The sequence below is a fragment of the Cyanistes caeruleus genome, chromosome 2 (genome assembly GCF_971803275.1).
Source record: "Cyanistes caeruleus chromosome 2, bCyaCae1.hap1.1, whole genome shotgun sequence".
Classification (NCBI taxonomy): Eukaryota; Metazoa; Chordata; class Aves; order Passeriformes; family Paridae; genus Cyanistes; species Cyanistes caeruleus.
In genome coordinates, this window is record NC_141702.1 from 116240394 (window position 1) to 116255581 (window position 15188).

Genomic DNA, 15188 nt, shown 5'->3' on the forward strand with positions numbered 1-15188 from the left:
GGATGGCATCCCCTGCACTGACACTCAGCAGCTCAGCCACGCCCCAGGTTCTGCTGCCTTCAGCAGCTCCATGTGAACCCCCTGAACTTCCCCCCTCTTCCAAGGGAGGAAACCAGCCAGGTGGGAATGTCCTCCAAGTGACCAGGATGGTTCCAGTTGGGTGCAACTTGTCCCATCTTTCCCACAGCCCCCTTGCCAGAATGGCTTATCCAGGAGCCAAAAGGCAGTGGAGGGGCTCCTCTGGCATCTGCAGCTCAGCTGTTGGCTTCCTTTTTGTATTTTGTATTCTTTGGGATGTCACAGTGGCAGATGTGCCGGGCTGATGGGAGCTGGCTGGGAGAGCCTTCCCGGCCCCAGGGCAGACAAGGGTGAGGCAGGACAAAGCTCCTCTCTATTAAGGATGAACCTTTAATCCTTTTATTCACCCCCCTGCTATGTCTGGCTTGTTCTAACTGCCTCTAAAAGAACCTTCTATTTGCTTTTTTAATTATCAGCCTATTGTAGGCAGTGGCACTTGGTCAGTCTAAAGCTCACCCAGGACCCTTTCACTGGTGTTCTAAAGAAAAAGGGCAAAGCCACTGTCATTATTAGTGCCATAATTTTGCCTTTTGCATCCAAATGAGGAAACAGCTGAGCATGGCATAGAAATGAGACCAGGAATAAGGCAGGACTAAAGGAAGGCTTATGCTGCATCCACCTTCATCAGAAAACCCATAAATTTTGAAGGAGACAACAGCATTAAAGAACAGTTAAGTTTCTTCTCTTGCCTTTTCCAACATTGAAATTACTATTTCTCTTTAATTGAGTTTTAAGCTGAAAGAAAACAACCAAGCCTCTGTTTGAATTAAATCAGTTTAAGAATAAGGAAGTGTTTTCCATACCCTAAATTGACACAAGGCCAGGAGTAACTCCTGCTGAGCTAACACCAGAGCCAAGGGGAGTCAAAGGATTCAGCGGGAACTGGATGGTACCAGAATAAAACACATCACTGCCCACACAACACACAGGAAAAACAACCAAGAGATAGAAGAATATCAGGGACAACCAACAAATCACAGAATACTGAACCACCACCATGTCTTCACCAAGCCATTTGCAGCAAAACCACTGCTGGAATAAATCCTACACGTGACATCCACTCAGATGATGCATTTGTGTTCCAATTCCATTGGGATCATGGAGTGAGTACAAAACATTACATCATTTCAAATTAAGAAGGCAAATCAAGCATTATATATGCACATGTTTTAATTAATTTTAAAAATCATCTACATTTAAGGATCGATTTCAAGGGTTCCCTTATATTTTTTCTGTTACATTAGATTATACCTGAATAATCTGCATAGTGACTTTAACATTACTGTTTTCTTTTTCTCTTGTTTTTTTTTTTTTGTTGTTGTTGTGAAAAGTATCAGTTGCAGGTAGCAATGTAACATCTCAACCACAATCACAATACGTGCAGGATGCCCAGCCAGAAGCATTTCTCAGTTGACTTGCAGCAGCATGGCACTTTATAATTTGTGCATCAATACTTTTTTTTTCTTTTTTTTTTTTTTTCTTTTTTTTCTAAGTTTAGTTCAGATGTGGCTCAAGAAGCAAAACCAAACTTTCTTCACTCAGTCTCAAGTGTGGAGTCAGCTCCACAGCTGTGATCTGCTCCACTGGAGTTACTGACCTTGAATTTTTTAATTTTTTTTTTTTTCCAAAGCACACCTGCATTTGCCTCCATGCTTTTCTTAACATGAGTGCAAACTTAGGGATGTGGTTTGAGTCCCTTCATTAGAGGGCCTGAATGAACCCTGTGCAATGGCTCTGCCTCCCAGCCCTGCTTCCCGCATGGACAGGAACGTGGAGGGCTGAATGCTCCGAAGGTGATACAGGGGGAGGCAAGAATCTCTTGAGATGGCAAAAAGGGAAAAAAATAAATAAAACAAGAAAGCTAATTGTGCTTCCAGTGTGAAACTCTGACATGTGAAGCATTTCTGTTTCCAAATGATCAGCCCAGCTGCTTAAAGAAGGTATTCAAACCACCTACAGACACCTCAGACACTGAGTCTCCTTACAGAGTCTGGGTTAAAGCCAAGTCTTAGCCTGAGCGTCTCCATGAAATACTCAGGATTAGGTGCTGTGAATACCATCCCTTGCCCCCCCAGAACCTTTCCTTGCCCACAGAAAAAAGTGCTTTTGCTTTTTCTACCTGATAAAAGCTCGGGTTGCTCGGTCCTGCTCCCTATCCCATGTGTTTGTACTGAGATCTGTCCCGAGGGATCTGCACCTGGCTGGCTGTCAGCTTGTGGTGGACGTGGTAAATGCCGAGGGTGATCACGATAACCAGCCCCAGGATCAGCCCCAGGATCAGGGGCAGGGTTTCTTCCAGCTGCTCCCTCTGGTCCACCGGGCACTTGTGCTCTGCAGGGGAAGAAAGAGGGGAAAGAGGGACGTGGCTGAGAGCTGCCGAGCTGCTGCGGTGGCTCCCGGGTCAGGCACCGCGCAGGACGGAGCAGCCGCGGCCGCCAGTGGAGCCCCGGGGAGAAAATCAATTGCTTTGGAGCAAAGTGGAATCAGTCACAACGCAGAGATGCAGGGAGAAGCCACAGCTATCAGAACAGCCCATGCACTGGAAAAACATTTTCATGCCCATTTTTCTGCCCTCTCTGCCACTCATCGATGGCCTCGCTGGGGATGGGGCAGCCACAGCCTGAATTTCCTGAGTGACTGAAGAGCTGCTTTGTTTTTATTCAGTTAAAGAGTCTGGAGAGGCCTCAGCATCAATAAGTCTTTAATCCTGCACCAGACTCACCCTGCTCATCATCCAGAAATTCCCCCTCTACCTGCAAGTTGGCAGAGCTCCAATAGCTTCGCTGCCCCCTCTCCATGAGCTCCCCACGGACACGGCACCGGCCCTGGCAGAGCGCACACGCGTGTGTCTGTGTCAAAGAGCACCCCAGCACCCCACACTGTCACTCAAATACGGCAAAGGAGGAGTAGAACCAATATGAGCCCTGCCAGTGCTTTTGTCTCTGGCTGAGGAGTCTCTGCCATAGCCTAATAAACCACAGAAAATAGCGATACAATGGGAAAATACTTTTCTATTGAGCTTGGAAAGGCCACTAAGGTCAGGAAATACAATACACTGGTAATCCTGGCTCAGCTCCTTTACACTTCCAGAGTCTACTGCAGGACTGAGTGACAGGATCACGAGGCACTCTTTTCCCCACAGGATTGTTGCTTCTCCGTGCTGATGGACAGGCAGAGCCCATGCTGCTGAGATGGGACTGCCAGGCTAAAAAAAAGAAAAATGCCAGTACCAAGAGAAAATAAAAAAGGGTACGTGATAGAGGAAGGACAATTCTCTGGCTCATGTTCTTCATTGTATCAGAAATGTGCTGAAAACAATGACAACTTTAAGGAAAAAAAAAAAAAACAACGAGGGAGAAAATAAAAAGGCTGTGTGTTAGATGAGGGAATACAAAGGGCACCATGAATTCCCCCTCTTGCTGAAGACTGTCCAGATGGGTTCCCTGGGCAGCTGATTGCAGAGATCTGCAATAACCACGAAGAGCAAATGTTCCACAAATCTAACAGCATGTGGCAAAGAGCAGGAAAAACCCAGAGACCCCCAGGCCCAGGCAGGAGGCGACAGCAGGGACCCATCTCCAGCGGTGCCGGCACCTCCAGGAGCTTCACCGCGTCCTGGAGTGCAGCCACCTCCCAGTGATGCCATCAGGAAACATTTCAAGCTGTAAATGAGGTGCAACAAAAAAAAACCAAAAGTGAAACGTAGTCTAATACAAAAGAATGTCCTTTTCAGTTCCAGTTGCTCACTGTTTCACCAGAGGAGTGATTAATCACCAGGACTGTGGCACAGGCAACTCAGCAATTGCTGCAATGCAGGGGTTTTGTTTGTTTGTAGTAAGGAGAATGGGGAAAAAAATCCTGATTATTATTTAGCTCCCAAAATTGGGCTTCTAGTGCTCTGTGGAATTGTTCCCAGTTTAGGATGCTAGGGCCTGAGCAGCTCACAGGGACACAAGCCCAGGCTGAGCTGACTGCAGGAAAAGCCTGGCACAGAGCAGTGCTGTGGGGCCAGGGATGCTCTGACCCCTCTCCCCACAGCTACAAAGCAGCACCATTCCCATGGGAAGGATCCAGGAGCTCCTGTGCACGCCCCACATGGCTGCAGACAGCGTGTGCTGAGCTGCCAATGAGCAGGGGATCATTGTGGCTGGACACTGATTTTTGCTTTGAAAGTGGCTTAGCTTAAACCCTACAGAAGAAGGAAAGCAAGCTGCTGGAAACCCAGCTGAGAGGATTCCCCTGTGCTCAAACACACCGAGTTTTCCGCTCACCTTTCCCTAAACAGGAATGCTCCAGCATTTGCAGGAGAACGGGCTGGATGTGGAGGGCAAAGCTAAAAGCACCAGTGCAGAAAACAGACCCAGCTCCAAAGCACCCACGTGTAACATTTGAATTACACCAAATTTTGCCACAGCAAACCGGCTGCAGGGCACAAAACACGCCAGAGATCCATGGTCCACAGAAAGCCACAGCTGTGTTTGTCTGTGTCATGACTCAAAAAGGAGTCAACTCCTGCAAGCAGGCAAGGAGGAGACTTCTTTATCCTGACACTATTTTTAAGAGGATTAAAATAAAATAAATAAATAAAGCCAACAGGAAGGAAAAAAATAAAAGCCAAGCAAAGCTGTCAGTCTCCAGCAGCACATCCCCAAATCCAGCTGGACCTGCTGCACCTCCTCGGACAGAGCAGCTGCCCCTGCCCTACCCACACTTTCTCCTTACCAGAAACATCCATTTTTGACCTTTTGGAACAGACCACCAAAGCCTGGGCTCTTTGGAGACTGCTGGGGGAATGGGAATGGGGGGACCCAGCATGGAAGCACTGGGAAGTGATAAACACAAACACATCTGCAGCAGAAGCGAGGCTCTCTGGGTGCTGACTGCTAGGAGGATGAATTCTCTATTTTAACATTAATATAATGTTAAACTATATCATTTTATGACAAACAAAAATATTTTCACATTTATAACAATGTACTTGAACATTTATACAGCATTTTTCACCCCAAGAATTCAAATGAAGCATTTTTCACCTCAAGAATTCAGAGCAAATTGATTTGAAAAGGCACTGAGGTCCACAACACAGCAGGGAGGCAGGCAGCAGGTATCATTCCTGCTCCATCAGCACAGGAAAAGGCAAAGGAGGAACAGGAGGGGAGAAGGGTTTGCATAAAGTCCATGGCAGACAAATTTGGACATTCAACCCCCTCAAATATGGGTAGGTTGATGCTTGACGAGTGAAGAACCACTGCACTGGAAACAGCTACGATTTCAAAACTAATGACCCTGCATGAAAACAGCCCCTTCTGTCAAATTTTCTCCAGTATTTCGCTCCAGGTCGCAGGGAACACAGCATTTCCCAAATTACTGGGGTTTACCCTCAGTCCAAGGAAGCAAAAAGGTCCCTGGCAAGTTCAGACAATGCTGGGAGTTTTGCTGCATCCCGAACACAGCAGGGCCACCCCCTTGCCAGGGTGGTGTCACCCCCAGTCCCTGCCCCGCGGAACACCCACTGCAGAGGGATACAAAGGAGGTGTTAAGGTACGTTCCTCCCTGTTCCTTTGTGCTGTGCCTCCTCCCAGGCTCACGTACTGCCACGGTTTCTATGGTGAGTGCTCGTCCAATTCCAGTACCAGGCTGTGAAACCACCTAAGAGCCCATTTTCCTCTTCCAGAATCCTGCAGAGCAAACACGGCCAAAAACCCCGCAAAAGGCGCAGCGCCCTCCCGCAGGCACGAGCGTGAGGCTGAGCATCAGCGCTGGGATTGTCCAAAGGGGTGGAAAAACAGCCCAGCTCTGTCTGGCATGACAAGATTTTTGAGATTTTGAGATGGGTGTTTTTAAATAAATAGCTTTTTTTAAAAAAAAAAAAAAAAGAAAGACCAGGTGCTTTTTAAAAATGGTCACATACCTTGGTGAAAAGAACCCTTGGGGAAAACGTGTCCCTCAAGCAAGAAGTCTCATCTCACTCTGAGCCACCCCAGGATCCCAGTCCCTGATTCTCAGCCATTGTATCCCTTTGTATTAGTATTTTTCATCATATTGTTTTATATTAGAACTTTTAGATATAAAATCAAGAGCTGACAGTATCTCTAGGGTTCTTTCATCAGTTTAAATCTTCTCACACCCTCTGGATCCAGCTCTCATTTTACTCATCTTCTAAGCTGAAAAATGTACACACATTTTCCCTATTAAAAAAAAATAAATTAGCAAACTCTGAATGAAAGAAAAAAATTCTGCTCCTTCTGTATTGAAAAATAAAAATGTAGATAAATAAATAAAGGTGGTTTTGAAAAAAAAAAATAAAAAAAAATTCTAGCACGTGAATTTAAGCATTTTAAAAAAAAAAAAAAAAAAATCATTCCCTACAAGCTTTTTAACCTATCCCTACCAGGACAGTGTCTAATGAAGAACTAATGAAGAAACCAGGACTAATATCAGGACTAATGAAGAAACTTTTCCCCCATTTCTTTGTGGAAAAAAGGGCCCCAACGCTCCTGCATCTCAGCGATTCTTCTGCTCTAGCAGGTCTCTTTCTCTACTCTAAAATATTTTAAAATGTTCTGTAGCTTGTTCATAATTAATAGGTATTTTACCTAATGGGAAATTAATGAACCAAAAAGGAGAAGGCTAATTACTGTAACTTGAGATTGGCAGTGATTCTCAGACCCCACAAAGGATCCTGTTTGCCATGTGTGTGCCGAGGACGAGCTCGGCTGGTGGGAACGCGCCGCTGGGAGAGCGGCAGAGCCCTGCATGGAGCTCCATTGATAAATCACCTCCCAGGATCTCTGACCACCCTCTCCCGGTGCTCTCTGCTGCTTCACTTCCAGGGGAATGCAACAAAAAGGAGTGTAATTGAATAATGAGAGTAACAACAAGAGAAAACCCCACTGAGCTTGACAAAGAGAGAAGCCATGCTGTCCTCTGGAGGAGGAATTCCCTCCATGTGTTTAAAGATTGCTAAACTGACATCATCTCTTTGTATGCTGGAGAAAAAACCCCACCAAACTACAGCACAAAAGGGAAAACAAAATAGAAACAAATTTTCTGCCTGACAGGAATGGGCATACCAAGAAAACAGCAGGTAGATTCCTTTGGCAATAAGCCCCAGGTTTGGTTGTTTTAACTGGGAGTTCTTGGACTTCACAAGTTTGGTATCACAGAGACACAGACTTGCATATTTTAAACACGCTGTTCTCAGCCTCCAAGGTGTGCCCAGCCCAGCCCTGAGTGCAGGAATCCTGGATCCACAGGAGGAAAGAGAGGGTAAAGCTCCACCAAACAAAAAAAAGAATTACAGCAAACTAGTAAGTTCTACTTTTTTCTCTCTATAAATCTAAGAAAATTGTGGTACTACTTTGATACAAAAAAACCCTGCCCACGGATAAAACCTACTCAGTATTACACTGGCCTTGCCATGAGTAATTCAGCCAGCCAGAGATCTGCCAGAGCCAGCACATGCAACAGCACGAATTTACTACATCGGTGAGAAGACGCAAGTCGTGAGTGCAACCACTCAGCTCTGCAGTCAGTGCTGGGCTTTTAATTGTGTTCCAAAATATTTCCCACATGCAAAATAATAAAGCTCCACATTTTTAATGCTAGGCTTGAATACCACCATTTTCTAACTCATTATTAAAAGAGTTGGTTATTACACATTTTATGTGCACCTGGTTACAATAAAGGGCTTAACTAATTTTAGTGCTAAGCCAGCACTGTGAAATGGGACTGGTTTTACCTAATCCAAGTGAGCATGACTACACTGCCTCATTCAACCTGATGGGAAGGCCAAGGGGGAGCCAGGGAGGAGGAATACCATGGGTTCCTCAGGAGAAAGGAAGCTAAAACTGCAGGAATCCTGTCCCACGGCAGCAGTGCTGCAGACTCCAGTGCAACCCTTTCATACAAACAGCATGCTTTAACTCAGGTTTTCTTTTATCCACCATGGACGTTAAAGAATCCCAGAAGGAGAATGGCATTCCATGTTTGGTGCTTGAGGAGCCTCACTAAAGTACCCTGTTACGCTTCCTCACCCTCACAATGTGCATTAATCAAACTGAAGCCAGGAACGTGCCCCCCCAGTGCCTCCTGCCACTGCAGCCCCAAGCTTCCTCAGTGTGCAGCAGCTCTAAGAAGCCCCTGGTGCTGCGCTGAAGCATTTTTGTGCTGCAGAGGAGACACCTCAGCCTCAAAGAGCTTCCCATGGATGCTGCATTGGGGTTTGCTGGAAATCTGACTCTACAAGTTCTTGCAGAAGCCAGTGTACACACAATGATAGCCCACGCTTTGGCAAGTAGGCTGAATTTGTAAAGCCTTTTGAGGAAGCACAGAGTTAAGGGATGGGTTGGAGAGACTGCAGGAAGCACTGGTAACAGGCTGCAGTGAGGGGAAGGTTGCTCTGGAAAAGGTGGGACTCAAAATTCTTTCAGTACTTTGCAACATCCCCAAAGGCCATGGCAGCATCAGCACCTCGGGAATGCCGACGTGCCTTTGCCTGCTCCTTACCTTCACTGAAGACAAAATCCGCGGGGATGTCGAAGGGCTGGAGCCGCACTTCTGACAGCAGGAGCTGCACGGACTTCTGGTGGTCGCTGGAGACGAGGGAGATGGTCTGCTGTGCCTGGCACTCGTAGGAGTGCCCGGCGGGGGTCACCAGGGCCGAGAGCCGATGCGAGCTGGCCGTGTGCTTCCCGGCTGGCCAGGGAACACAGACAGGTCAGGCCCCGGCCCCGATGGGCCTTCGTGAGCAGAGGGAACGAACCGAACGCGCGGCTGACACGGCCGGGGCGCAATGCGGCAGCAGTGGCCCTGCTGCTCCTGGAGTGTCCTCCCTCCACAGGGCTGGGACCCTGCTTTTGTCTGATACCCCACACAGCCAGGGCAGCTCCCACACCGGGATCGCCTCCTGCAAGCGGGAACACACAGCTCCAGCACATGGAACTGTCTCTGCTGCCGCCAGCTCCGCTCCTGTCACAGTGCCTGGAGTCCATAACATCAGAGAAATGGTTCCCGTTCATAGACACTCAGGGTTCAGCCCGGGACTGTGATTGTACTCCCAAATTCCCTACATTTGGGAAACAACCATTTCTGAGGCTGCACTTGGGCTCTGAATCTAGGTGGGAAGGAGCAGTGCTATTGGGGACCACGCCATAAAGCAAAACACGCCATAAAGCCTTTCCTGAAAATACAGCGTGACCATTTCACCCAAGTATAAATGATTAGAAAATGTTTTCCCATCACACCAAGCTTGTTTTGCAAGCAAAGGCCAAATGTGGCTGAGCCAGGTGGAATGAGGGAATCTTCCACCCCCCGCTCCTCTGCAGCCCTTTGTTCCCCTCCAGCAGCACAAAAAGGCAATCAGTGCTTTGCGTGGGCAGGGGCTGATGAGGCATGGCCAGCTCCGTGTTTTGGGGACTCGAACAATGGAAACACCAGTGGGAAAAACAGCCTCAAAACCAGCATGTCTTATGGCAAAAACTCTAATTGCCCTATTCATTGGAGTTGGAAAGTCCTGAGGGAGAACAATTTGCAAATGACAATATTTCATTTTTCAATTCAAGACAACACATTTCTGAGCCGAAATGAAATAAAAACAAAATGAAAGCCAAAAGAATGGAAACCCGGTGAGAAAAGAGGAGGCTGCTGGGTGCGGAGGTGTGTAGGGGTATGATACTAATGTCAATCTCAGTTATCTTGGGAAACTGCTGCTTTCCCACCTATTCAACGATCATCAGGATTAACCTTAAAACCAATCTCCCCACAGGAAAGGAGACAAGCTTTTCCAGCCCAGGTGTCTCCCTGCCCCACCTCCTCGGGCCCTAGGTCCCGCAGGACAGCCCGGGCAACGCAGCAAACGGGCAGAGCTGGGCTCTCCCTCCCACGGCAACCGCGGTGATTAAAAACAAGGAAAAAAAAAATGGAGAAAAAAAATTAATATAATATGCTGTTTAAACTCGGCAGATGGTGCCGGCTTTGTCGGGAGGGTTTGGGTTTTTTTTCCCGTAAGGTATATTTAAGCGAGTATCCCGCAGGGTGCTCCCCTCCCAGCCCGGCTCCGCGCCCGCCCGCCGCGATCTGCCTTAAACCCCGAGCCCGGGCGCTTACGGCTGACGGCATCCTTGAAGTAGGTGCGCTCGGAGGTGTCGTAGGTGAACTGGATCCGGCTGAGCCTCCAGGACGCCTCCGGCCCCCGGGACGTGTTGTGCCCCTCCTGCCGGGACAGGGCCGGTCAGAACCCCGCGGAGCCGCCGCGCCCCCGGCCCAGGTCCCAGCGTGCGGGGAGCCCGTACCTTCAGGAAGGAGAGTTTGAGGGTGTACGCTTGGTCCAGCCAGGAGAGCTCCAGCTCCGACTCGTTCGTGCCGCACTTGCCCTTCATCTCGGCTCCCCTCGACAGCGGGATATCGGCTTGCTCCGTGATCAGCTGCAAGAGGGGAGCGGGGCTCAGCGGGGAGAGCCCCCAGTCCCCCCGGGCCCCCCACTGCCCCGGCTGAGAATCCTCGGAGGGGATAAAGGATTTCCCGAAAGTACCGGAAGATGTGCGGGTGTGCGTGTCCCCTGCCACCCCCGCTCCCGCTGGAGCCCCGGACCCCCCCACTCACATCCACATAATTGCTGGCCCACACGTCGTAGGGGACGATGAACTTGGCGGCGAACTCGGCCATGAGACACGTCGTCCGGTTTTCCCGCACCACGAAGATGTCCTTCTCGGGGTTAGGGGAGAGCCCGGAGAGGTTTTCAACTTCTTGCTCAGCGGCCAGGCGAGCCGCGGCGTCTGCGGGCACAGCGGGGCTGAGCGCCGGCAGCGTCTGCCGCTCATCCCAACACCCCCCGCCACCCCCGAGCCCGCCGGAGCAAGCTACTCTATCGCGACGGGGCGTCCCTGTCACGACAGAGCAGGCGGAGGAGACGTGGCAGCCAGTGGCGGTGATGCGGGACCGGTGCCGTGACAGCACCGAGTCTGTGTCAGCGGCAGTCTTGTCGCGACAGGGCTCCGTGTCGCGACTCGCCACCCAGGTACTCACGCAAGATGAAAAGCAGCCCCGGGAGGCGCCCCCCGGCCATCCTTGCTGCTCGGTCCCGGCGTGGCCGCGGCTGCTGCAGCTGCTCCTCCGAAAGGTCCGCTCCGGAGAAAAGAAATTAAAAATAAAAAGGAGGGAAAAAAAAAAAAAAAAGCCGCACACCTCCTTTCTCAGGAGCAGCACGGGCTGCAAAAGCACTGTGCTGCGGAGTGGCGGGGAGGAGGGACGGGGAAAGTGTGTGGGTGTGCGGGGAGGAGGAGGAGGAGGGGAGATGCTGGCGGAGCTGATGGAGCGCCCACGCCGAGGGACGGGGCGTACGCGCGGCCGGGAGGGGAGGAGGGAAGAAGGGATTCCCCCCCTCCAGCGCTGGGGCCCCGCCGCACCAGCGGAGGAGCTGCCGGGGATCCCCGCGGGGACCTCGGGCCGCCCGACGTGCGGCTGGAGAGGAGCCGGGCTTACCCCGAGCGCTCCCCGGGAGCGGGGCCGGGACCCCCTCGCCCCGGGGTTGTGCCGCCCGTCCCTGCTGGAAAAGCCGGCGGGATGGAGGAGGGGATGCCTATTCCAGCGCCGGCTGCTCACGGAGCGTCACTAATTTCTGTGAAGGCGAACAGCTGCTCCGCGTGTTAATTTAGGAAAAAACGTGCAGCTATTTTTGTGTGGCAAGGTCAGAAGCAAACCCGCATCCTTCTGTGAAAGGCCATCGACACACCTGAGCTCAAAGATGTGACAAACCACAACGCGCACCGTAACACAGAACCCAACAGCCCCGAGAGGCTGCTTTAAAACAGAAACAACACCGTCCGTGCGGGCCCTCTTTGGAGGGGACAGGCAGGAGGTCGCACCTGGGGTGCACCTCAGAGGTGGGACAGGTGCCAGCTGAGCCGGGGCACTCAGGGTTTTGTCCCTGAGCCGGGTCAAAGGTGCGAGACAGCGAGGCCCGGCGCTGAGCGGAGAGGGGGCTGCGAGGCGGGGTGAGCGTACGGAGGGCTGCCCGCCCCCTGCCCTGCCCGCTCCGGGGCCCCTCAGCTCCCCGGCAGCTCAGCCCCTTCCCTCGCTCGCTCTCAGCCCGGGGCAGGCGGCGCTGGGCTCCCGGCTGTCGGCAGCGGGGCTGCGGGAGGAGCGGGCGGTCCCAGGCCGGAGCGCCCGGCTGCGCCGCCGCTCCGTGAGGTGGAAGTGCGGCCGGCTCCCGTGCTGCTCCCTTGCTCCGGGTGATGTTGAAATAAGTTCTTCCAACCTCTCACCGGGACCTTTCATCGGAGCTTTAACGCGCTGGCACTCTCGCCCAGGGACCAGGAGCACACCGAAGTATTTACGATTTACAGCAACACCAGTCCACGGAGCAGCGGGGATGAGAAGCCCTACACTGAGGATGGGTTTTTGGTAAAAAGCCAAAGGGACAGCAGCGATCCGGAGTGATGGCGTTACTGGATTCACTATCAATTCACGTTTCTAGTTCAGGAAAAGGCATCTGGAGGAAATGGTCCGAGGTTTTGCAAAGCAAGATATTGCAAGGTGAGTTTTGACTGTGGGTACCTGCCCTGTCTCTGCCAGGGAACACACGTGCAGAGAACATACATTTTCTTGCTGGGAAATGGCATTTCTAAAAAATAAAAACAGATGCTAAAGGGACATAGTGATTTTTGTAACTATAATGTTGAAATTACTTTTCTGCTTTCTGTACATATTAAATATATTCTGATCATTTCCTCTCTCTCTCCTGTTTCATGAAAAAAAGCCATTCCTGCACACCCCCAAACTGAGTCAGACCTGTGTCAGTTGTGATACAGGATTAACCTAGGGATAATAATTTTGGGGGACTACATAAAGGAAAAAAAATAAAATCTTCTATAAAATACAACCTTTGACCACAACAGGCTGTATTCCTCTGGTGATTTTAGTGCCTGGCTTCCTCAGGTCCTACACTAATGAGCTCAGTGTTTAACTACCCTTTATTTCCTTCTCTAGTCCACTATTTAATTTCCATCCTTTTTGAGGTTTCTAGGCAGCTTTTAAGCCCTGAAATACACAATCCTGAGCAGCTGCCCCTGCATCCAGCCTGTGCAGGAGTGTCCAGGGAGCAGCTGGGAGAGGGCAGCTGTGCTGGAGATGGGGGCAAGGCTGCCCCACAGCACAGAACCCTGCTCCCCCAGCTGCACAGCACAACAAAGCCTTCAGCTCCAGTGACAATTGCCACTTCCAGCCTGCAGAGCTGTGTTCATCCTGCTCTCTGTGGGAAAAAAAGGGCAAAGGCCTAAGACTTCCTAGCATCAAGCAACCCCCAAAACACAGAGCAGAAAGGTCTCACCTGAGTGAGCCAGTACAGCATTAGCCACCCTGAAATGCTGTGACCAGGGACAATTTATGGTCTCACACTGGGTCACCTGAAACCAGCCCTGCCACCTGCCCTTACCCCCAGCTCTGGAGACCACCTGGGTGCCCCTGAAGGCTGAATCCCCCTTGCCACCCACAACTGCCAGACATAACAACTCTTACCAGCCTCCTCGAAGGGAGCACACAGCACGGCTGACCGCAGCACTGGGACCACTACTGACACATCCAGCAGGAACAGGGCTTTACATCCAATTGTGTTTGCCACTTGCAGCTGGTTTCACAGGCAGCCCCTGGGCCACAACACCTTGAGTCTGCATGGAAATCAGCTCTGAGGGGTATTTTGGGTCTCCGGTGATGCAGTTTAACTGCATTCAGGTGGTGCAGGGGTTAAACAGGCCCCCACCTGGAAATAGTCAAGTTAATGATCAACCCCCGAATTACTAGAAGTGAAAGAATAGCAGGCTGCCTATGAGGCCAGGGTGTCGTGACCCTCCCCATCACAGCTGAGCTGAATTTATCTGAAGCGATTCAGAGAGGCAAAATCTGCCACTTCCCTCGATGAAATTTCAGTGAAGTGGAATCTATCACCCCGGCAGGGAATGACATTTTAAACTGCTTTAACTCAGTATCAGTGTTCAAATTGATTAGCCTATTTCATCTCAATGGAAATTCTCACCTCATTACATTAGCGGCCAAACTTCAAATAATTTTTGAATCAAATACTGCTTAAACAGTATTTCAAAACACTTAGCTGACAAAATTCATCACTTAATTTCAAATTACTGCCTGCATTTTATGCTAAATTGTCAGTGGATGAAATACATATCAGTGTGGGGAGCTGAGCCTGGCAGCTGAGGTTTCCTACTCGGCAGTTTCAAAGAAGCCCATTTTTCTGTCTCAATTGATGGATGTCTTGCTCCTGGCTGAGCAGGGAGCACAGACTCAGACAGGGGCTCTGGACAGTATTTTCTGTCCTTCCAAAACCTGTGTTTTCCCCTGAGGGATGGATGGGATGCTCACCAAGGAATTAAATAGGTTTGATCTCCCTCAGGGAGGGCTGTGGGCTGCACCCAAGCCCTCCATTCCCAGTGGTTTCTTTAACAGGTAGGGGAGGGCTTTCCAGCCAGGCTCTAACTGAGCCTAAGATGTTTCACCACCCAGTTCTTTCCATGCCTGGTCTGTCATTTGCTTCTCCTTACAGGCTAGAAACCACTGCAGTAGGCAACAGTGTAAAATTCCAGCTCACGGCACTGTCTCCACCAACTGTGTTTTAGAGGACATTTTTAGTGAAGGGAAAAATCGTAATAAAAATCCTGTCCAGCATGCTCTGAAAACACTTCTGCTCCATCCAGCACTTAAGCCAGGCTTAGAGAGCTGCTCTCTGTACACAACCTGTCTTTTAAAACATTGTGGATCACAAAGGACCAGGAGCTACCTTCATAGGCTGTGGCATCAGAATGGGAATTCTGAATATACCTCACAAGTCTGCTTAAACCCTGCTTTAAACACCTAAGGATTCACTGACCTGTCTCAGTTGCTGCTACACTGCACTCAAGTTGCTGCATTTCCAGGTTGTGCTGCTACACTCCACTGGGGCACTTCTCTAGTGCTGCACAATGCTTCTATTACTTATATGAAATTAAAAAAAAAAAAAAAAAAAAAAAAAGACTCCTTTGATTAAATAAGCTGTGATAGAAATATATTTACACTATGCACATTTTTACAGGAAATACAACTTGCTAAAAATCTGCAATTAA

General features: G+C 50.0%; 1 protein-coding gene across 2 annotated transcripts; it reads right to left on the bottom strand.

The window, feature by feature from the left end:
* Positions 1-1230: 1230 nt before the first annotated feature.
* Positions 1231-15059, bottom strand: LAMP5 (lysosome associated membrane protein 5). 2 transcript variants are annotated; one of them, XM_086873314.1, is made up of 8 exons: positions 14957-15059; positions 13594-13834; positions 11104-11202; positions 10681-10853; positions 10371-10502; positions 10186-10291; positions 8587-8775; positions 1231-2409 (listed from the first exon to the last, which is right to left on the bottom strand). In XM_086873314.1, exons 3-8 carry the CDS (start codon positions 11141-11143, stop codon positions 2231-2233), a joined length of 819 nt encoding a protein of 272 aa, XP_086729440.1. In that variant the 5' UTR covers positions 11144-11202; positions 13594-13834; positions 14957-15059; the 3' UTR covers positions 1231-2230. The 2 variants fall into 2 exon arrangements, with proteins under 2 accessions (XP_086729440.1, XP_086729447.1); XM_086873321.1 differs by lacking the exons at positions 13594-13834; positions 14957-15059 and having other exon boundaries at positions 11104-11215.
* Between the last annotated feature and the right edge of the window lie 129 nt (positions 15060-15188).